This window comes from Taeniopygia guttata, chromosome 7 (assembly GCF_048771995.1).
Source record: "Taeniopygia guttata chromosome 7, bTaeGut7.mat, whole genome shotgun sequence".
In the NCBI taxonomy this organism is placed as follows: Eukaryota; Metazoa; Chordata; class Aves; order Passeriformes; family Estrildidae; genus Taeniopygia; species Taeniopygia guttata.
This window is the reverse complement of record NC_133032.1, coordinates 17,253,516-17,276,250: the sequence shown is the minus strand read 5'-3', so window position 1 is coordinate 17,276,250 and position 22,735 is coordinate 17,253,516. Positions and strand designations below refer to the sequence as shown.

The window sequence follows — 22,735 nt, the reverse complement described above, 5'->3', positions numbered from 1 at the left end:
AATAGTTGCTTCCCTTGCTTTGGTTAAATGAAAATCTAGAAAGGAATGATTTGCAACCTGGTCTAATTACTTAGAGGATGAGTTCATTCCACTGCAGCAGTGTTTGTGATAAGCAAAATATTACTTCTTAAAATTTCCCATCATTCATAAAGAGGCAATAACAGTAGACCTGCTCATAAAAGGCGTTGAACTCTGGTTGTTTTCAGTGGGTCTCTCATTCAACCCCATTAGAAGCATTCACATGGAATTTATTGTTGCCAGATCAGACATTTGTAGAAACAGGATGGCAGTGTGATCCATTTTTTCTTTCCCAAGACTGATGTAATTATTAGAGCATGCCCTTCTTTAGGCCCCTTCACTTTTGCTGAGTGTGCTTTCTTGTCTCCCCCTTGGTCACAGCAGAGAAATGCCATTAGCCCTTGTAGCTTTCTGGGGCATTGTTCACACTGACTTTTCTTAATCATTTTTTCTCCAGTAATAAGAAGAAATCTACTTGCGCTTTTTGGAGTAGTAAAAGCAAAAGCACGAGAGGATGAAAGAGCAAATAAAAATAAGTTTTTAATATTAAAAATTCCTGGGGCACAGGGTGTGTGATTTAGTGCCATCTTGCAACTGAAGGGATGCTTTCATTATTGGTGCCTGTTTTCAGTGATTTGCATCTTTCCCTTAGGTTGTATTTTAGTCTTGTTCTCCTCCCAGATGGGAATGCTGCTGAAAAAGAAAAGAAAATACACTGAACTGTTTTCTTGCTTAGATAACTCAAGCGTCATTTAATTTTAAAAGTCCAAAGTTGACCATGTGGCATTTGAATTGATGGGCATTGAAAAGTGTAGCTACCTGTGCCAAAGGGCAAGGTAAATGAGTAAACTTTGTATGAGAAGACTTGTCACTGGTGACTGTCACCTCTACCCACAAGCTTGGGCACGTCCCTGTGGGTGGATGGCTTCAGTGGTGGAGTGCCTTTCTTGTGTGCCAGCTCTCCCTGGCTGGCCTGGCAGCAGCTGGGTGTGCTCCAGTGGCTGCCTGTGACCTCTGCCTGCAAATTGCCATCCCCTGGCAGGGGACAAGCCACATAAGCCAGCAAAAAAAAAAAAAAAAAAGCTCCTTTTTGGACTTAGAGGCAGTTTGTCTCTGTGGTCAGGGTTGTGTCGTGTCAGCAGCACCAGTTCAGAGCAGGGGGATGCTCTGCTGGGAGGGTGAGCTGTCCACACACCACTGAGGTGCCTGCTGAGCTCCAACATCTGCCAGCATGTTGAACTGGCATCAGCCTGTCTGATGTCTTTTCCCTACCTGGAGAAGGTGGAGAAAATAGATGCTGGTTTATTTGGAGACTTCTGCACTGAAGCTCCTTACATCATTGGTGTCTTAGGAAGACCCTTGATGTGTCTAAAAGTTTTCAAAGCATTTTTTTTTCCTTAATTCAAAGGAAATTTTGTGCCAAAGATAACATTAAAGAAGCATCAAAGACTCAGTAACATTCTAGAAGTATCAGTCATCATTGCTGAGTGACATACAGAAATGTGGTGCTTATTGCCTGGGGTGTTCTCAGCCCTGTGGGGATCTTCCCATAAACAAAGGAAATTCTGTGATGTCCAGGTTGTGAAACCCTAAGCGTTTTCCACGTGGCCCCAGGCCATATGTGCCATCAGGTTCTTGTCATTAATGTCTTTGTTTTAAGTCACTAATGGAGCAACATTACATTTGGGTTAACATTATTTATTCAGTGACTTCTAAACCAAACTTTTTTTGTAAAATAACAGTATAAGAGGATTTAAGAGAAAATGAATATTCAAAAAAATTGCGTGTCATATCTTTAAAAACGTGCTGCAAGCCTGTGCAAGACATTTGGTCAGAAATAGTTTGTTGCCCCTTTGCTTTGGAAAGATGAAGGCAGGACAAGATTGAGCCAGAGGATAATTTCCCTTTTTCTATTCATGTGAAGGACTTAAATGCTGAAAAAGTATTTGTTTCTGAGAAAACATTTCTTGCCAGGTAAGAAAGCCTGACCACAGCTTTCTGTCTTGTTTATTGGCACTGACTGAAGTGCAGTTCTCTGCAGCCTTTGGCAGCTGTGTTGGCACCCTGAAGCCAGGGTGGGGTGGGTTGGTTTCCACAGGACCTCGTGGGCACCAGTCATGCATATGACACTTGCTCTTTGCATCCAGGTCCTTCTCCTGCCCACCACCCCATCATGGTAGCAGAGGGGTGCAAAGAAAAGGGCATCCCAAGGAGCAATGAAGGATGTTTGGTGTGTGTCCCATACTTCTTCACTAGACAGGGATGGTTTGGTGTTTCCTACACCCTAAACCCTGCTGCCCCTCTCCAGAAGCTGCCTGGCATCATCTTCCCCTCCTGCTGCCAGCTGCACAGGGACTTCTGCAAAACACTTCCAGTGCTGCTGCAGCCAAGGATCAGCTTCTCATATTTACCCTGAAACCATGGAGTTGTATCCCATCTGTTTTAGTGCTGCTGCCTAGGGCAGTGGCTGTATTCATCCTTCAATTAACTCAGTGCAGTTTGAGTTTTATTTTGGTTGGAGTGTGTAAAAGCCCTCACTGCTAGGGCCTGCTTGGCTGCTGCTGAAAACATTTTGTGATTGCTTGAGCTTAGTTTCTGAAATGCTGTTGGCACTTGTACTTTGAAAAACAGATGAAATGACATTTTCTGTTAGACCTTGTTGTTTTTTGTGGCTTGAGAATCTCACCAGCAAATAGATTATAGCTTTGTTTCTCTAAGTCAAGTGATTTTTTTATGTGCATCAATTGGGCATAGAGAAGGTGCTAATAAGGAAGATCGGGGGGCTGGAGACAAATTTTCTAGAAGTTGCTTTTCAGGCACAAAAAGGAGTCTGTTGTATGGGTCAGCAAATGGCCACATCCACTGGGCTGGTCATGAATCTCTCCAGGAGTTAATTTTTGATACATGCTGCTGCCAAACAAAGCAAGATTAGCATCTTACAGCACACACTTTCTGGCTAGTGCCTAGCTGGAGTTTACAGAATATTTATACTTTCTTGCGTCTTTTCATATTTGTGACTTACACCATTCTTTGGTCCTAGACCAGTTCAGAACATGAAATCAGACAATTTTTTCTCCTGATCATGTTGGTATTTGGTCCACATGGCTGAGAACTGGCCTCTTTCACAAAGTTCCCCACCTGAGGCCTCACCTGTATTCAACAGAGATATTATGAAATAAATCCAAAGGTTGGGGTAAGTGTTGCTGTCTCAGCAGATAGGTGATTGTTTCCTCCCAGACAGCATTAATATCTGATGTTGGAGACAACCAAGGTGCAGGTACTGACATCCAGTAAAAGAAAACTAAAACTGAATTCTTTACGGTAAATCTCTCTGTAAGTCCTACATTGCTTTATGGGGTTAACCTGCAGAGTTAAGCTGCTGCTGCTCCTCTACCCTTGAACTGGCTGATCTCTGGTGGGGAGCCATTTCAAGCAGAGGTAAACATTTTTATTCTTTCTTTAAAAAGAATACACAAAGACAAGCAGTCTAAACAGTTTGAGGCAATAGTAACAGTTTTCATATCTGCAGTTAAAATGTACAGTCTGAAAGTACTGCAGTTGTCCAAATTTATACAGTGGATAAAATAGGCGTGGGTAAGAAAGAAGCAAAATAACATAGGGGAATGCTACATTGTAATGTCACAATTAGTCACATTTGTGTTTATGGAAAATCTGAAATGTTCTCCTGGTGTTTGTGTCTGTATATGAACTTTCTAAATGGCTGTATGGTTGTCTATTGGCAGAAGCCCATTTCTGTGGAAGTGAGTATTTCTGACGGTCAGTCTACACTTTTCAATTCTTAATTGCAGGTGGTTCATGTTCAAGATGCATAGTTTCTTTTTTTTTTCTTTTTTCTTCAAGCACATCAATTGATGTGCTCGAAGGAGGGCATTCTGGACCCAGAGAGTGATGCTCCTGCCCATTGTGACATTTGTGACTGTTGCCAGAAGCTGCCTGGTGTGCTGCTCTGGGCTGTTTTCTCTGCATTTAAGCAAACTGCAAGGAGCCTTGGAGTAGAGATGAGATGAGACAAGGTGGCTTCAGAATGGAGATGCTGAGCAGATAGAGTGGGATGGGTAGGTGAGTCCTAACAGGACAGCATGGGGAAGCAAACCAAAGCGCTGCGCTGCTCAAGGATGAGGGGAGAGGTCTTGCATGGAGGTGGAGATTGCCAAGGCTGGGGGAAGGCAAAGTCCTGGAAAAGAGAGGGGTATGTTGTGGGTGAAGAGGATGATGGCAAGCAAGTGCTCAGTATCCTGAATTTCTCTTGTGATTAGAATATAAGGAAACCAAAGGCAGATCTTCAGGTAACTTTGCACTTCTGAATGAAACAAAGTGAGAAAGGATGAGCCACTTGGATCATCCGCAGAATTCTACATATATTAACTGATGGCATTAAATACTGCTTGTACAAACTGCCAAAGTAAGAACAAACACTATGTCTGAGTTGCTCAAAGTAAAGTTGGTGTAACAACATTTGTCAGAAGCTTTATAGAAAGCTGAAGAAAAGTGTTTACTGTCTTACATGGTAAATTTGGCTTTTGGGGAATCTGTGTGGTTTTTAAGTACATATCATCTTCGCTGTGTTTGTAGCCCAGTTAATTCTAAGGGAAAGTATCTATCAGCTTGAAACTGGTCTCAGTTTGAAATTGCAATTTATGTACATGGACAGCGTCCCTGATCTGAAATGCTTTTGCTGATGAGAGTGCCTTCATACTGGTAAAAATCTGACCAGTGCTGGTAGGATCACATCTGGACAGAGCTGATAGCATCAGCTTATTTATGTTTTCCCTAATGCTCTGGGCCTTTAGAGAAGAGTAGCTTTAAGTTTAATTGCATCTCACTTAGGGCAGAAAATACAGTTAAGATAGAACCTGATGCACAGCTTGTAGAAAATTATTTTATCCTGGAAACATTTAGCAGAGCTGAGTTACTGTGAAAAAAATCTGAGAACTGACAGTGTGGTTTATTGCGTTAATTAGAAAGTGCTGCAGCATTAGTGAGAAAATGTATTTTGGGTTCTGCATTTTATGTGGTTTTATCGTGCCCGTAAGTGCTTTTCAGAAGCCTAATTGGAGATGCTGCACGTGGAAGCCTGTACTATCTGAAAATCAAACCCTTTTCCTAATAATGAATTTCTAAATAGTTTTGATGTATTAAATGGGCCCACATTGGTTAATCTTTAAAAACAGGTAACTAATAGACAGGGCTGGTGTTTGTGCTTATTCTATTTCATCTTTGTGTAGTAGGATAGTTTTAGTAATAGAAACATTCTTGCTCAGAAACAAACACTACAAACCCTCTGCTTCACTGTTTCACTGTGCTTATGTTTGCTGCTACACTTTTTTTTAAAAATCACAATGGAATTCACCTTTTGTTTTTTCATAACCTCGTGTGGGATGGCTGGAGGGTATTCTCACACTGTAAAGGCAATAAAGCTCACCGACAGATTTTTTTTCTAACACAACCCTTCTGCACAGCTGCATAACATAAATCATTCCTTTCCATTTCTGAATGTTAGCTATTTCTTGTATGAAAGTAACTGCTGTTCTTGTCTGACTTTAACAAGGTTTGAGGTTTTTCATTTGGCACAAATATTGTCACTTTTTAGTTTTATAACCACAATGCCCCTAGCTGTAACAATTGCATGGCTTGAGTGTGAGGAAGTATAGGTTAGACTGCCAAGATGTTTGTATTTTCCTACCAGTCAGCTCATATTTTAAAAATACAGTGTGTGTTGTCCTTTACTTAAATTATTTATTTGTGAATTCAACTAGTGCATATATTGCCAAGACCCAGAGTATATGAAAAGTAAATTCAGGTGGTGGGTAAGAGTTGTCTTCTGGGACTAAAGCCATTATTTTTACTTTAAAATTTTGCCCCTTTTCCACGTGACATTGCATTGCTAAAGGATCATGTTACAATGCTTCTGGAATGAATCGACTTGCACTGCCTTAATTAAAGGTATCAAAGCAGGAATGACTTACCCTGGCTGCATCTGTTGCTGCTGATTTGCTTTTACTACCACAGTGAAGCACGAGCTGCTTAAGGTGTCTCTGCATATTCAAGGTGTTCTTGCTGTTCTGCAGGATGTGCTAGAGCATCTGCAGGACCTTCCAGAGATCAAACCCCATCATAATCAGGGGGATGGCAGTTTAACTGAGTGCTGCCTTAATAATAAAGTTATAATGAATTGTATTTATAAAACCCACTTCCACCAAGGTGGTCTGCAAGGTCTGCACCCTCTTCATGCACAGGGCTAAAATATGGGGTAAAATATGGAACAAAATTACAGTGCAGTCAGGGCAGGGAGTGTTCTGGGAGGGTTGGCAAAGCCTGTGCCAGTTAAACTGGAAAATATCTCCTTCCACTAAGCTCTAGTTTAGAGATACTTGACGTGACCATGTGTGAGAGATGGACTACAGCAAGTATCTGAAGAAGACATTGCTTACTCAAAGGGGAGGCAAAGCAAAATCTCAGCTTCAGGCTGAGTTTTGCAAGCCTTAAGGACTCTGGGGATGCCACTCAGGCCAAAATTCAAGCAACAGGTTCCCAGATTGCTTGATCTTTATGTAACCATATAATGAAAACTAGAAATTCCTATTGTGTTGGGTGCAGCAGGTGGTTCCAATGAGCAGATGGTTGCAAACAGAGCTCAGGCACAAATGATGCAGTCAGGAGTGGCTTCAGACAGCAAGGCTGCCTCAGCTTGTGACCTTGTGCTAGTGAGGATGGAATAATTCTCACCAGCTCCAAGGCAGATAAGCGTCTTGCTGAAAACCTCGGTGACTTGTGGCATCAGAACTGAAGCTGGTCAGAGCAGTAGAACAGTGGATCTGAGTCAAAGTTTGCAGCATAGCCCTGAGCTCAAAATGTCAGATCAGTTGTAAAACAGGTCATAAAGGTGACTGAACTTAGAAGACATTGGGATTTTTTTTTTTTTAAATTGTATTTGAGAATTAAAATTTTGGACTAGAAATATATTGTTACTTTTAATATATACTCACTACTTCCAAGAAGAACTTGTACTCAGTATGAAAAAAACTCCCTTATTTTTTCCAAAATATTTCACTGTCCTTGCATACTCTGATTTTATTTTAAGAGTTGTTAGTTGCTATCCAGAAGAGGAAAAAGCTAATGGCAGGACTAAGTTGCATGGAAACTCATTTATTGGAATATAAATTGAGATTTAAAAAATCTTTCTGATATAGTTGAACATGGAACTTACAGATATATACAGTCTTCCTCCTCACAATATGCTGGCTTCTGATCTGCATGTTTGCCATTTTTCAGATTTGTTTCTGTGTTTTTTTTCCTAGCTGGATAAGGAAAATACCTTTTCACATTTTTAGTTTAATTAAAAGGGGGAAATTATAACAAGTTGTTCTATAGTAGTAAAAAGTAAGTTTAGAACCTAGGTGCAATATTATCTTAATAATTCTGCAAATGCTTCTGCAGTTTTTTTCTGTGTTAAAATGTTTCCTATGCAACGTTAAGATTTTTTTGTTTTCTTTCAGATACTGATGAATACAGACCACCTGTTTGGAAATCTTACTGTAAGTATCTCAGCATTTTGGGTTTTTTTCCCAAGTTAGAACTGAAAAAGTTTCAGTTGGATGCTTTAAAAGACTCAATTCTCTTTTCATCAGAATGTGAGTTTAGGAAACATCAAAGGGGTTCACTTCAGTTTAGAGATAGGTACAAGGAGGGAGGTTCACTACCCCAAGGACAAGTGAACATAGATTATTTAGAGGAGTAGATGCTCTGCCCCTTATTAATTGTCCCACTCCTGCTTGGTCTTGCTTACAGTGATTTGTCTGCCTAGACCAGGGCTTACATAAACTCCATTCACGCCTTAAACTTGGTAGCCTTGCAAACTTCTAGGGCTTCTGTGATCTAGTGCCTTGCATCACTAGAGCTGAGCTTGAGCTGGTTAAGAAAACTCAATATAAATTGTCTTCTTCAGGAATTTGCTGATGTAGTAAAACGAGAACATTTGTTTGGTTTGGTGTGACAAATCCCAAGCAGGTTTTTGGAAGCCCTGCCTAGAAGGGCCTGGTTTGCTACCAGCCTTGCTGTGCTCTGCTGTTGTTGGTGTGTGTGTGCCTGTGCCCAGGGGCAGCTGGCCTTGCAGGCTGCCTTAGTCAGGTGTGCCAGGCAGCAGTCCAGGTGCCTTGCCCTGAGGTCAGAGTGCCACTCTGTTGGCAACTTCACAACTTACTGGTTTTGTTTCAAGAGAACCAAACCCAAACCAAACCCACAAAAAAGCAAACAGCCATTTTTAAATGCAAAAGAATTCCTTGTAAAGGAATGACCTCTTATTTGTCCGTGCAAATGGTGGTTTAGGGACATGGAAGAGAACATGATAAAAATGTAAAAGAACATCATAGCTTCCCACAGTGGCTCACCTATAAATTTAGTTCTTTGTAGATACAAAAGCCAAGATATGAGACATTTTGCGACACAAGGAACCACCGCAAGAAAGAAGAGTCTTTTGTAAAAAGCAGATTTTGAAAACAGAATGTTTGTGTGTATAACACACCTAAAAGTTTAGGGATGTCAGACTTATATATGCATTACTTTGTATATATGCAGCTTGGTGTCTTCAGGCTGGATAAAGGGATTTGCTCAAGCAACATTTCACATTGTGAAAATGTTCGCTCTCTAAAGGTTGAGGAGATTTAGCACTTGAGTAAATGTAGTTGCTTTAAAAGGTTTCCATCCTACTGTGGGAGACTTTTTAATCAGATATCTGGAATTAAAGGCTAGGTGAGAACCATGGTTAGAGAGAGAGCAAGTGTAAGAGAGCAAATTCGATTATTTTTTTCAGCTCTGTGCCTTCTGTGAACTCGGGGAACACTGCTTCAGTTTATTCCACACAATAATCTATAAGAAGGAGGTTGAACCTCTCTAATACCAGATCTTGACAGAAGCTGAAAGCCTGGGCATGTACAAATATGTTTGCACCTGCTCTCCAATGTGGTTTGTGTGCACCTGCTCTCCTGCAGTGTCGGGTTTGCCTGCCATGGTGAACCTGCCCCTGGTTCAGAAGTAAGCTCTGAATCCTGAGGTTTCATTAGATTGCTATCTCATGACAGACAAAAAGGAATGTCTTGTTTGACTTCCCTGGCAATAATTACAGCAAGGCAAAACTGGTATTGAACAGTTTGAATTGCATACGTTAGAGGAGGAGGGATAGGAATCCTGTTTTGTAACTAAGCTAGTCAGCCTGCTGTGCTTCTTACTGGAAGAGGAGAAGGGTATTGCCATGGGTGAAAAAGAATTTCCTTTCAGAAAATCTTTGCAGCCTGGCTTGAAGTAAGGTGGGAAATAGTTCTCAATTTTCAGCCAGTTTCTGTGGAGCATGCTGATTGTGGGTCTCCTCTTTTGTGAAATTCAGAAAAATCTTAACTTGTTCTTTCATTTTGGTTTTTTTCCTTTGAACTTGGCTCTGCAGTTCTCAGAATTAGATATGGACAAGTTCCAGTGCCATCAAACACAGCTTTTATAATAGAAGCTAGGGAATCTATGTGCTGGCAATATAAATGGTCATGCTATGCCTAAAATGATAATTGCACTTTTATATACCAGTGTGCTGTTCTTCATCACTTGCAAAAATCATTTTTGTATTACCCAGCATGGAAATGACTGATTTTAGTAGCAACAGGAAAAACCATTAAATATTTTATATTTGGAACAAGGGGAATGTTTTTTTTCCAGTTTATCTTGTGATTCAGTGATCATTGGGCATCTTGCCATTTTCTCCATTCCCGTGTAGGCTGACACATAAATACACCATTTGCCAGTGGAAAAGATTTGGGATCAAATGAGAATTGTAATGAAGTGAAATTGTATTTGTTAAATTAATGTATGGTCTTATTATCTGAAGAAGGTGATGGCACAATGTAGACCTTGGTATTCATACTAATGATTGAAACATAATTTAATTTTAAAATATTACAATTCCAAATGTCCATTTTGCCATTTCTAGTGTACTATTGAAATAGTAACTTAGTGTTGACAGGCTCATTTTGAAGGTGACTTGCCAAACCAGATTCAGTTAGCATAGAAGTTGAAAGTCATTCCTTTGGTATTATATTATAAAGTTTGCACATACTACTAGCATTAAATTTACATCTGGTTGCAAAGATCTGTTCTGACTTGGTGAAGCTTATTTTAAAAATGGAGAAAAAGGAGGAGGGAAGATAGAAATGTAAGTAAGTGTGTGTAATAATTTGGGCCTTGGCTGTTTTACTCTGCTCCTCAAGTCATTATGTCTTTAGATCTGCAAAGGCCATCTTTCTCTTTCTTCAGAAAGGTCCTCACTGAGCAGTGGCAAAGGCACAGGGTTTGATAGTTCACAGTTCTGAATGATTCTTGCAAAGTCTTCATGTATTGCAGGTGACTGGGTGTGTGCCCAGCATAGTAGCACTGGGCTCCATGTGCTTACCAAAGGAACTCTGACAGCAGCCTGGTTTGACATACAATGAACTTTTGTTTGTGTTTATTATGATTCTTTTTTAAATCTGTTTGTTGGAACTTGTCTGATTTCACCTAGTTATTCCATATTACTTGATGAATTCATTGTAAAGAAAATATATATCCTGTTTTGGCTTGCAACATTCTGTTTTTCTGACCGCTTGTTAGTAAATTGTTATATCCTTTGTATCCTTGTGTTAAACTTTGCAGAATGTCTCCTTTGTTAAAACTGCAATGTTTAATGTTAAAGTGCCTAACTTACACAAGGATTCTCTATTAATTAGAATTTAACTTCTGCCTCCTCCCAGTGTATCAGTTGCAACAGGAAGCTCCCCATCCTAGAAGAATAACCTGCACTAGTGAGGTAGGTATCACAGTGTTCCGTTTTATACAGTCCAGTAATTCCATGTCTGTACTTAATTGTGTCCAGCCCAAAGAGTGGTTTCTTGGGACGCTTTGTGCTGTGATTAGAGTGAGTAGCATTGGGGCACCGGTACTCAGAAATCCATTTGTTCTAAAAATTGAATTTAAAGCATTTTGATTGTATCATCATTTACTGAGAATCATTTGCTACTTTTTGATTCTTAGATATATGGAAACATACATTTTCTCCTCATTTTCTCATGAGGATCTGACTTGTGAATGTTTTAATTCTCACAGAATTAGAACCTTCATTTTACTTAAAATAAAAAAAAACCAAAATAAAAAACAATGAAGAAATTTAAAAAACCCAAACCAACCCATAATTGAAAGAACCAGCACAGTTAAGGAAATCATATGATGCTTAACATGACAATTGTAATTATTTTGTAATTATTTGACTGTAAAAGTAGATGTACTCTCTAGTCAGGGAGAAATTGTAAACTGATGAAGGAGTCTGGAATATTCAGTAAGATATGTTAGCATTATAGCCCAGGCTAGTTTGGCTGCAGAGAAGGGCTTGGAGGACTTTTGTCCTAGGTGGTAAGAACTCACAAGCAAAGTTCATGTTAAGTTATTTTTCATAGTGTTTCTTAGAATATTATTAGCTAATCCAGTCAAATTGGCAAAGACATAAATGTGTATTCAGTATCTTAAAATTAAAAATTTTTACTGCCTCTATGTGATGGAAATTGTTCAGCTATTGATCAGATACAGATTGTCCTCTTTTTAGAATAGAACAAGAAACTTGCCAGCCAAATATAAAAGCATCTGTGTAGATCTTCAAATATGAATCACACTGACTACTACAACTTTCTCATCCTCATTTTCACTGAATTTAAATTCTGTTAATTGGAAAATTTTACTAGCTCTAATAGAGATAGTTAATTAAAAAGTTGGACTGGTTTACAAAGGGGAATTTGCTATGGGTGAGTGGTGGCCTCTAGCCTGTTACAGTCAATGGGGGACTTGCAAAAGTATCACAAACAATGGAAACACTGCTAAGTCCTGTCATCAGTGGAGAATGAAACACAACACATTCGTGTCTGTAATTTCATATTTCTATGAATTTATTCCAAACAAGATTACGACATATGAAAAACTTTAAGTAAGTGTGAAACTATCCCTGTGTCAGAGCAAACAAAAAACTGAGACATTCTGTGTTTTAAAATAGCTTCTTGAACTCTGTAGAGTAAACCTGTGTCTGCACCACAAATACTGTTGTAGAAACTGAGAAATAAAAGCTGTGGGTTTAGAAACTAGTGAGAATAGAAGTAAATAACACAAAACTAGGAAAGAATCAGTCGGGTAATTATCTGCAGAAAAGAGCATATTAAATAATAATTTTATCATTGAGACATTAGTTTATTTTTTTTTTAAAAGTTATTGGAAGCTTATTTTTAACTAATAAAGGCAAAATTTAAGAAGTACATTATCAGTATGCATTTTCTGACTTCTGTGTTAATTCTTTATAATGCAGATAACAGTTTTTCATTATAAGTGTTGAACAATTTATGCAGCTGAGCTGATTTGAAGTGAAAATATATTCAGCAAGCAGTAACTTGTTAACCTTTCTCTCTGGTCTCAGCTTCTCCTGCTTGTGTTGAGCTTTGTGATCTGTTCTTTCTCAGCTGGGTTTCTATTAGCAGCCACACATGAGTCAGTGGGGAGCAGAATCTTTTCCTAAGTGGTTGAATTATTCAGCTGTATAAACAAATTCATAAATATTAGGAAGAGAATTTTGGTCCTGAGAACATCAAAGAGGTCAGTGGGAATGAACAATATGTAATTTGGTGAGGTATTAACACATAAATTGCTCTTCTTGCCTTATTGTAATCCACTTGTTGACAAAAGGAGGAGAGATGATTAGGGGAAAAAGCACTTGTTAAAGAATAATTGGAAATTGCACCATAAAAAAATCCCAACCCTTTATTTAATGTGCGAAGGCACACATTGTACAAGTGCTGATCCTGAGAGGTGTATTCAACAGAATGACCTACTTAACTTGAAATGCTTCTCAAATACAAAGAATTCAAGTTTCTGCTCTGCTCATATCAGAGCAACACACAGATCAGTGGAGAGATGCTGAAGTAAAAAGAGAATTGAATTCATTTGGGATTTCTTATTGTGAAGGTGCAGCAGAGCCAAGTCTTTTAATACTCCATGAGGTTAAAATTGATAATTCCATAACATTCTGAGGTTATTTGACTTCTGCATGAGGCTTGCATGCAAATTATAATGTTGTTTGTCCAATTAATACTGTATTTCCTCAATGAAATTAATATTTTTTGTGCATATAATCTTGTATACACATGTGCACGCATAGGCATATTTAGGGCAGCCTTGACTTGTATATAAAAAGATTCAGTGAACAATTTTAAATAACTATATGAAAAAATACATAGTATGGAGATAATTAAGATCATTGGCTTTTTCTGCCCTTTTAGGAGGCTTCATCCTAATTCAGTGCTAATAGTTAATAAACCTGTTAAACAGCATCTCTGTGTAGTATTGTGAAAATGGTCAAGAAAGACAGAATATGGGTATATATAATGCACATCCTTATTAGAGCTATTTGTAAAGGTGGCTTTATCTGCATGGTATTTGACTGGGATGTATTTCCAAATTTCATTGTAGCTAAGCTCTTTTCCAAAAGAATGTCTACTATAAGGTGCTTGCCACTTCTGCCTGATTTGTCTGTTCATAAATTTGGTTTCATTGCCTTCACCCCTCAGTTTGAAAAAATAGCAAATTAAGCAATGGTGGATATCTTGTTGACCTTTGTGTTTCTTGAGGTATCACAGGGAGACCTTAATTTTTTCCCATGGCCTCTACATTAGTGATATCCAAATAAACTTGTTGAAAACAAGTATCTCATGCTTCCCCCCCCCCCCATTTTTTTTCCAATTTAGAAGCAATTTTTAAAACCTTGCCAAGCAAACAGCAACAGGAAATTTTTCCCATAAGTAAAAATCCTGAGAAGTCAAAAGGCAGTGCTCAGCTGATCTTTGCTGGATACAAAGAAAAAGAAGCAGTTATGGCTGCTCCTACTCACACTCAGCGATGCTTTAGTCCAAAAATATTGCCAAATCAGAAAAGAATTCTGCAGAGGATAATTACACTGTATTTTCATCTATCAGCTTTAGCTAATAGGACCAATTGCTTGCTACATCTTATTTTAAAATGTATTTCCTTACTTGGATGGGTTTAGTTTCAGTCTGGATGTTTTGGTTTTGTCTCGTTAACTTAAGGATGACAAACTGTGAAAGTTAGACTATTGAAACTTCTGAACTAAACTGTTTTGGCTTTCAGTGCTCAGGTGCAAAGGGAGGATATGTGGATGCCTGCAATTGTCATTTGTAGAATTAATTTTGTAGAATACAGTCTGCCAGAAACTCTTTGAAGTCCAAGGAAGCACAAAAGACCCAGAAAGCTGCATGTTGCTTCTGGTTCCAGTGCAGTTAAGGATAAGAACACTGTGTCTTAGTTGCAGAGAGTGCAGTTGGTGTAACACCTGTCAGAAGCTTTAGAGAAAGCCTGAGAACAGCGTTTACTGTCTTACATGGTAAATTTGGCTTAAAGAGAGTCTGTGTGGTTTTCTCAATGCACACATACTGCACTGTGTGTGTAGCCCAGTCATTCTGAGTGAGTTAGAAGGCCCCTGCTGAGTTCTGATGGAATTTTCTTAAAGTCTTAATGTATGTCGATATAGATGTCAAACCCCCCTAATATTATCGTAAATGTAAAAAGTGATGAAAATAACCCCCAAAACAGAAATAAACAGTCAATAAAACTCAGTGAATTGAGGTTCCAGCTGCACTGAGTCTTATGCAAGCAAAAAGTGTTGCACATCAACATTGATACTGAAGTTATTGCAAGTTGGTAAAACTGATCAGTAGAGACAGTGTTAACAGAAGTGCTTGTTTTCCTTTTTAACTCATCATCCACTAAAATGGACTGCAAGCCTAGTTACAAATGCCCGGGAGTCCTGTGGGGTTTTTTCACATGCTTTGTTCCAGTCATCTGCCTGTTCACATTTTCAAATGTTTGCACAGAGTATATTATAAATTTTCTTAGGTCTTGCAAGTACTCTGAAGATGCCCTGTCAAGTTGCTAATCCATTTCAGAAAAGGAATGCTTTTGCTTATATAAATTTTCCAGTTCTGTCTTATAAATTCACTGACATAAAGATAAAATCTCACTAGACAGACAACAAAATCTTATTCATGACAGGATTCTTCTTTTAACAACTGCCCTAAACTAGTTTCTTGGCTTAAGGGTTTTAGTTAGGAATTGTTGCAAGTTTCTATGAGAACAATAAAATGCTTTCATTTTTTCTCTGTTTATGTTGCTATCTTCTTATTGAAGAAATAGCCTACATTTAGCAAAAAATATCTAAGACCTTTCTTCTTTTTTGAAATAATCCTGTCTCTTCAGGCCCTTTGAAAACAGCTATCACACCAGGCAATTCTTGTTTGCTGTTATAAAGGAAAAGGAAATATTTTAGAACATGATAAATCTTTCCAGAGATGGAATGTTTTTTCCAAATTGATGAATCATTACAATAGCTTTTTATTTGCTGGGAATGTTGAAGAATTGTTATTAGATTGTACATCTGGATGTATGTTGTTTTTTGTTGTTTTGGATATCTGAAATCTTTATACTCCACTAAAAAAACTGGAGAGAAGTGCTAACATTCATAGGCTTTTTGTTGAAAAGATGGAAAAATAAACTAATGTGGCATTCTGTGTTTCAGCATAGCTGGATTGTTTTATACTTCTGTAGTTCAAGTTGTAAAACTGTTGACTTTTACTCTCCAAAGTAAAAGTCAAAAGTATCCTTTCTTGCTAAATTTAAATCCTTTAAATTTAGCAAGAAAAGATAACCTAGTGGTTTAGATTATTAGCTGATTTCTGTGGGATATGCTGTTCCTCACTTGGCTCTAAACTTCCTGGACAAATGAAGATGCATTACTTCATCTAAAATAATTATCAGGCAACTTGTACCCTGACAGCCTTGCATATTGTGTGCATTTACACCATAAGGTCTCTGAAGCACAGACAAGGTGGAGTTACACTACAGAACACGTGCACACCTGTTTTTGAAGTCTTTTAGGTGATAGAAGTACAAGACTTAGGCACTTGATGATTTACTCGACTATTTGCCCTCACTCTGAGGGGCTGTATAGTAGTGGCTTTATTTCAGCAGGGACACCAACAGCTCTGTGATGGAAGGTTGCCTGTAAATTTAAGAGGTTCATAGATGTTTCACTGTATTAGAGCACTCAACAATATGGTGAACTTGCATGAAATGCAAACTCATTTCCTCTGTCTGGTGCTTTGTAAAAGCAATATTTAATGCCATCAGTTTGTATATGCAGAGTCCTGAGGATGACATGATCCAGTGGCTCATTCTTTCTCACTCCATTTTAAGCTATTCTCAAGTGCAGTGTTTTCTGAAGGTCTCCCTTTGGTTTCCCTATGTTCTAATCACAGGAGAAATTATGTTCTAGATTATTTTTGCCTGCACTTTCACATTAAATCCCTTTCTGGTTTTAATACTATATTGTAAACAGTCCATGTACTGTATGGCTTCTCTTGTTATAAAACATTACAACTTCTGTTGTTTCTTCTAGGTAGAGAACAGACCCAAATATTATGGAAGAGAGTAAGTAACAAACATCTCTGAAAGTGGTTATCCTGACATGTTGGTTAATAATAGTTACAGAAAAGGTGTCAAGTGTTTAGTCTGTGCTCTGGTGCTTCTGAATGCTTTACAGCAGTGTGTCTCACCATCAGATCATTATTACAGTGCCATCACTTTTGTCTGTATGAAATTACAGCTGCAATTTCTGATGGATATGGATATCACGGAGTGCTACTTTAAGTGAGAAAAACATACATACATTTCTGTACTTTCAAGGGATTGTCGTTTTCTATCTCCCTCTCCCGTTGGCTTTGCAAAATGTGTTTCTGTTTAGGAAGAAAAGATATTTGGATCCCAAATGCAATATACGATCAGTCTCTATGTGTCTTCTGTTTCAGGTTGCTAATGCAAAGATGGTTAGATTTAGTGTGGAGGAACAAAGAAGATTTTATGTTTATTTTGGTAAAAGATGTGTAGTGTTGCTGGGTTATTACATCAGCAATTACTGAGATTACAGCAACTTGTTAAAATCTCAGGGGTTGCATAAAATATCCTCAAATGCTTCCAAATGTTTGATTGCATGCCACTAGCACAAAACATGTGAACCCAGCAGGAGAAAACAGATTTATTTCTACACATTAAATTGATACATGCAGATTTAAAAACAATATACTTGTTTCATAGATATTCTTTCCTAGGAGCCTTTCTAAACCATTTGAAGTAACTTCAAATACAGGCAGAAAGGGAAATTAATTCAAAATGTAGATTCCTGTAAATCAGTCATTTTTATGTTTGTTTCTTTTTTAATTACTATTGTTGGTGCTTTTTAATGAAGACCAAAAGGTGATCTAGAAGAGAAGAGGCATGTGTTTAAAAAAAAATTTTGTTCCTTAGATTCCATGGGATGATCTCAAGAGAGGAAGCTGACCAATTATTAAGTGTTGCAGAGGGAAGTTATCTCATTCGTGAAAGCCAAAGGCAACCTGGAACCTACACTTTGGCATTAAGGTCAGTAATTAATATTTCATTTTTAAATTTATAAAATATTCAAATGGTTTTACTGTGTTGCTGACCTCAGATCATAAAATTCTTTGTAATTGTTTTAATTTCTTTTCACCATTATACTTTTTTACCCTAGCTACAGATTTGGTGTCTTTAACCTTGCGTGCCCTTTTTTGAAGTGCTAGCATTCCTTATTGTTTGCACCATCAGGATAACAGCAATTGGGGTTTTGCTGGTGAGGCTTTGCCCTTCTCCCACTCTGATACAGATGTGACCTCATACAGATGTTGGGAGAGCAGATGATCAAGAAATAAAAGGAACCTTATGAGTTCCCTGACTCGTCTGCCATGTCCTGCCCAGGTAGCTGTTGCTGAAGAGCACTTAGTCCTCCCTAGTCTCTCCATGGAGTGGAAACAAATCAGGAGGCTGTTTTTGTCTGAACACCTGTTAGCTAGCAGTGTTTGCAGATCTTCTTCTGCATTCTGCAAAGTTCTGGCAAGTGGGTCAGCTATATATAAAAAACTCAAAAATTACTTGTAAGTTTTAAATAGCTTAATTACTTTTAAGATACTGGAGGTTATGGTGGCCTGTGCTGTACACCTGAGTACTCAGATGGGAGATGGAGTATTAGCAATGTTGCAGATCTAAGTGGGACAGAAAAACATTGAAGAAGAAGATGCAGTTACTGGAAGTTTTATATGAGTAAAATAAGATTATGATTAAAGTAATAATGACTTGAAATAATAGGTTGTGATGAATTAGCTTCTCAGGGGGAAAAGAGTATATTTTCATAGGATATTTGTTTCTGTAGTAATAAGATTTCAAAGATAAACATTATTGACATTTACACTGACTTTCATTAACAGTGTAAATTTGGTATTTCTTATTAAAATAATACTCAATTTCATCATCTTCTGCTCTTGCAATATTCTTTTGAAGCTACAAAGAAATGAGTTGTTGTAACAGCTGGCTTGAAGGCAGAGCTCTCAGCCCCTGCTTTCAATGGTGAAGACGACACAGGGCCTGTAGACTAAGATGAAGCTGTTGTGCATCTTGTAGGATGTATTGCTACAGGCTGATTTTCAAATGCACCTCCAGTCCAGCAAGTCAAAAGATAGGTTTTTTTCCCAGGTTTGATGGCACTGGAAAATCCCTTTGAAAACAATGAAATCAATTTTATACCAAATAGAGAAAAAAATGGATAGTTGTTAGTGATCAGTTTGGGAAAAGGTTTCAAATGATAGCAAAGTTGTTATCATTGATTTATTTTAATGAAATTTAGTGTTTGGGAAAACACATCAGAAGCTGAAACTGCAGCATCTTGCAGCCATTTCATTATGTTTAAGTGGTAAATGTCTTGTGTATCAAGGACAGTGGGTCTAGGTGGCTGCTTTCCTTCCCACAGCAGGTAATGCTCTGTTGTCTTGCTGTCAGCCTTCCAAGTGTATGAATGAGGGTGTTAACTCTCATATCTTAGGTGGAACTCTGTGAACTGTGGTGCTCTGTCTTCCACACACTGGAATTTTACCACTAGGATTTATTTTTTATCACTGCTAGGCGATGTAGCAGAAGTCTGCATTTCCATTGACTGGAGAGAGAGTTTTGCTCAGTTTTCATTTTTCCCCTCCCTGGAATTGTGAATGTAGAATATAAACATTAGCCAAAATGCCCATTCACTCTGTTTCTGACATTGTAGCCTCTCTTAAAGGGCCTTTCTGCAGTCTCTCTGTGCATCCTGACTGTGAGAAGTTTGCTGTGATTGCCATGATGAGTTTATGTAGTTCTATAATTTTCTGAGAGCATCACTTGTGTTTGGGTCACTACACTGCCAGATGGCAGAGATAGCCCCATCTGCAGTTTAGATAGTCCCAGCAGGAATTTAAGAATGTAATTTCCATGGCCAAAACCAGAGCTGGTCAGTAGGATGGTATGTATGAGCAAAACTTTTCCAAGTTCAACAGAAAGCTTTGATTGAGTTCAGGGTCTCTAATTTTGATCCGTTCTCTTCTAGTTGTATTTGAACAAATTTGGTATTTTCATACTAGGTTTAAGTGCCACTCTGTCTCTGAACCAGTCATGTTGACTTTAAGATCACTTCAGTATGATTTTTGCTTTTTCTTCTTTACCTTTGTTTTACCTCTTAGAAGGTGTGGGAGGAAAGAAAACTTGGTCAGCTGTTACATAAAAAAACAGACACAGAACAGATTCCAAGAATTTTATATGCAGTTAATGCAGCAATTCTCTAGAGGTGCTCTAATTCTGCAATAGCATAGTGACAAAACATAAAATGAAATGCCCTTGTTTTCAGATTGGTTTTCAGATACATTTTGGTAAAACAAATGGGAAAAAATTGAGTAAAATTTAGATTCTTTAAGCTACTGTCAATTCTTGGCTTACATACTTGGTTCCCTCTATATTTCTGTGTATCTATCCAGTCTCTCTCACTGTTTGTTGTCTGATGTGTCAGTCCTTGACAGTCTGTCAATTCTGGTTAGGGCAAGTTAGAAACTGCCTATGAAGTGTGATTGCATCATGAAATCCCAGTTCATCGAGACATAAAGGTCTTGTGGTAGCTCTGGGTAGGAGCAGCTGATGTTGAGACTGAGACAGGTTTGTTTCCTGGCTTGTAGCTGCCGGTGGCTCTGCTGGGGAGGCAGGCAAAAAGTGAGACAGAGGGCCCAGCACGTCCAGCTCTGGCAGATGTCTTCTTCCTGTGCTTGTGTCAGCGTGCCTGGGAATCCTGAAAAGCCCAGTGCATCCAGTCGTGAAGAGCAGGGTAGTGAAACAGGATCATGTCCCTTCCTGTGGCAAGGTATGATGTCTCTGTAATGGAATGTTTCCAGCCATCTTTTCTGAAATGGAGAAGAACAAGCTTTTTGTGATTTGTCCTAAGGACCCAAGCCAGACAATTCCTCAAATCACAGAACTCTTTCAGTGTTACATTTCATTCCACCAGCTGTTGTAGCTGATGTCCAAAATCTCAGTGTTCATACCAGCCAGGGCTGCACATCCTGTTCAAGATTAACTGCAGCACTTGTTTTAGTTCTTTGTTCTCTAAACCCTTCTAAATGGGTTTTTGACCACTATGAAGCATTAGGCTGTGGTGCTTTTATGGAACTAGCTTTAATAGATCTAAAGATCTTGTTCCTGAGCTGCTATAGCTACAGACATAGCCTAGCACCACTTAAATTACCAAATATAGGACAGGGAAAATAATACTTTTTGCAAGCTTAAGCGAAGCGGTCAGCTGTTCTTAATGCAATACTGTGGAATAGTTGATTGAGTTTAAAGTGAAGATTTTAAATATTTTTTCTTTGTAAGGTAGGGAAAGTGACTCTTACCCAAAAAACCTTTTCAGTTTTTAAAGTTGCTGTTGAGTTACTGTAAAATCTGCTTTCCACTTATATAACAAGCTGCATTTTGATCGTCTTATGATGAGCTATTTTTGTCTACTTTCAACCATTATTGGGCAATTAATTTGCATCATGACTTTTCTAAAGGCAGACTACCTTTTAAATCTAAATTTGAAACAAAGATGGTGGGGTTTTTTCAGAAACTATTTTTTTCAGAATTTGTAACAGTGGTATAAGTATGTTCTTAAAGAAAAAGAAAATGATAATTTAAATGTTGTTTTAAGTATAGGAGTTTGACTAAATATTCAGAGCTGTCTTCAAATCAAATTGATGTTCAGAGCCTAAGAAGGCCTGTAAAATTGTGTCAGCTCTGATAAAGGAGAATGAAGCATAAACACAACTGAGAGCAGCAAATCAGCACCCTACTATATTTAATGCCTGTACTTAATTATGGATGCACTCACCAATCTTTACTAATTAATTAATCAATCAGAGAATGGCACTGAAAATGTTTTGCAATCTTGAGATTTAAAAAAAAATTACGAACGTGAGAAAACTGTCGTAGATGTATATCTGTGTCCATACATAGCATCAAGTCTCTGTTAGAATAAAAATATATAAAATACACTGTAATGTTAATTCAATGTTCCAAGCAGATTAAAATAATGAAAATTCCTAATTTATTTCTGGAGCTATTAGATCTGCTTTTACATTTGGCAAAAATGTAGTACATTGCTTAATGTGAAGACCTATAGCAAATGCCAGTAACAATAGACATGGTTTGCAATGTAGCCTTCTGTGTGGAGAGCTTGTTTAATAATGAGGATGAGGATAAAGAGGAAATGGGTAGAGAGTGTGCTAGTGGTAGGCGTTGAAGTGTGATGGTACTGCATGTTCTTTTGAGCAGATAGCTGCTGTAGCACATTTAATTGGTTACCATGGTTTCCCTTCCTGCAAATTCTATTGTTGTGATACTGAGAATGAATTGAAATAAGGTTCTGCAGCATGATTAAAAAAAAAAAATAATAATGTAAGCCATGATTATGAGTCATGTTTTCTTTATGTTTGGAGGTTTGGGCACATTGAAGATTATGTAGCACCAGGAAAGAATTCCTCAGGTGACATGAATGTCAAAAATTAGTAATCTTTATTTTAGTCAACCAATTACATGTATTGTGCAAATTCATACATACATTCTCAATCCCTAAATTATAACTTTTTTTTATGAAACTGGCCACTGGCATTTTAAAAGGTGACCTGATTGGTAGGCTATTAGAGCATAATGCTGCAAATGAACCTTTCAAGTTTCAGATGACAACTGCTTTGATAGCTGGATGCTGTTTATTTTCAGTGGGCTCTTTTGGGACACATGTGTAGTACTGTTCCAGAGCATGTGTGGATTGCTGTGGGATTACTTACACATGTAGAATTCAACATCTACAAAAGGCTTCTTGAATGCAGAGATTAAAACTGTTGATCTGTATTCTCCTGAAAAACCTTGTTGTACATACTGGCACATGGGCGAGCAGTTGGGGAAAGAAATTGTTTGAAACTACTTTCTACATGATAATAGCTGAATTATGTTTTTCAAATTACGAATGTATCAAAATCTGATCATAGTTTATCCTGCATCTACAGCTGATCTGTAAGTAGTCAGAAGGAGCCCAGCAAAGCAGTAGCTAACTGCATCTCTTCACTTTACCATGGTAACAGTATTCTGACATCATGCTAGTTGGTAGGAAAAAATTATAAAGACAATTTTAAAGACTAAACTTTGCATATCTTTCTGTATATTTTTTTTACCTGATTTGCAAATG

The 22,735-nt window shown here is 38.0% G+C and overlaps 1 protein-coding gene across 1 annotated transcript in view; it reads left to right on the top strand.

Moving 5' to 3' along the window:
• CHN1 (chimerin 1) overlaps positions 1 to 22,735 on the top strand; it is a 92,135-nt gene that overhangs the window by 14,252 nt on the left and 55,148 nt on the right. The window contains exons 3-6 of the mRNA XM_030277521.4: positions 7,536 to 7,574; positions 10,806 to 10,861; positions 16,553 to 16,584; positions 17,458 to 17,571. Coding sequence (XP_030133381.1) covers positions 7,536 to 7,574; positions 10,806 to 10,861; positions 16,553 to 16,584; positions 17,458 to 17,571 — 241 coding nt within the window. The remainder of the gene's footprint in view (positions 1 to 7,535; positions 7,575 to 10,805; positions 10,862 to 16,552; positions 16,585 to 17,457; positions 17,572 to 22,735) is intronic.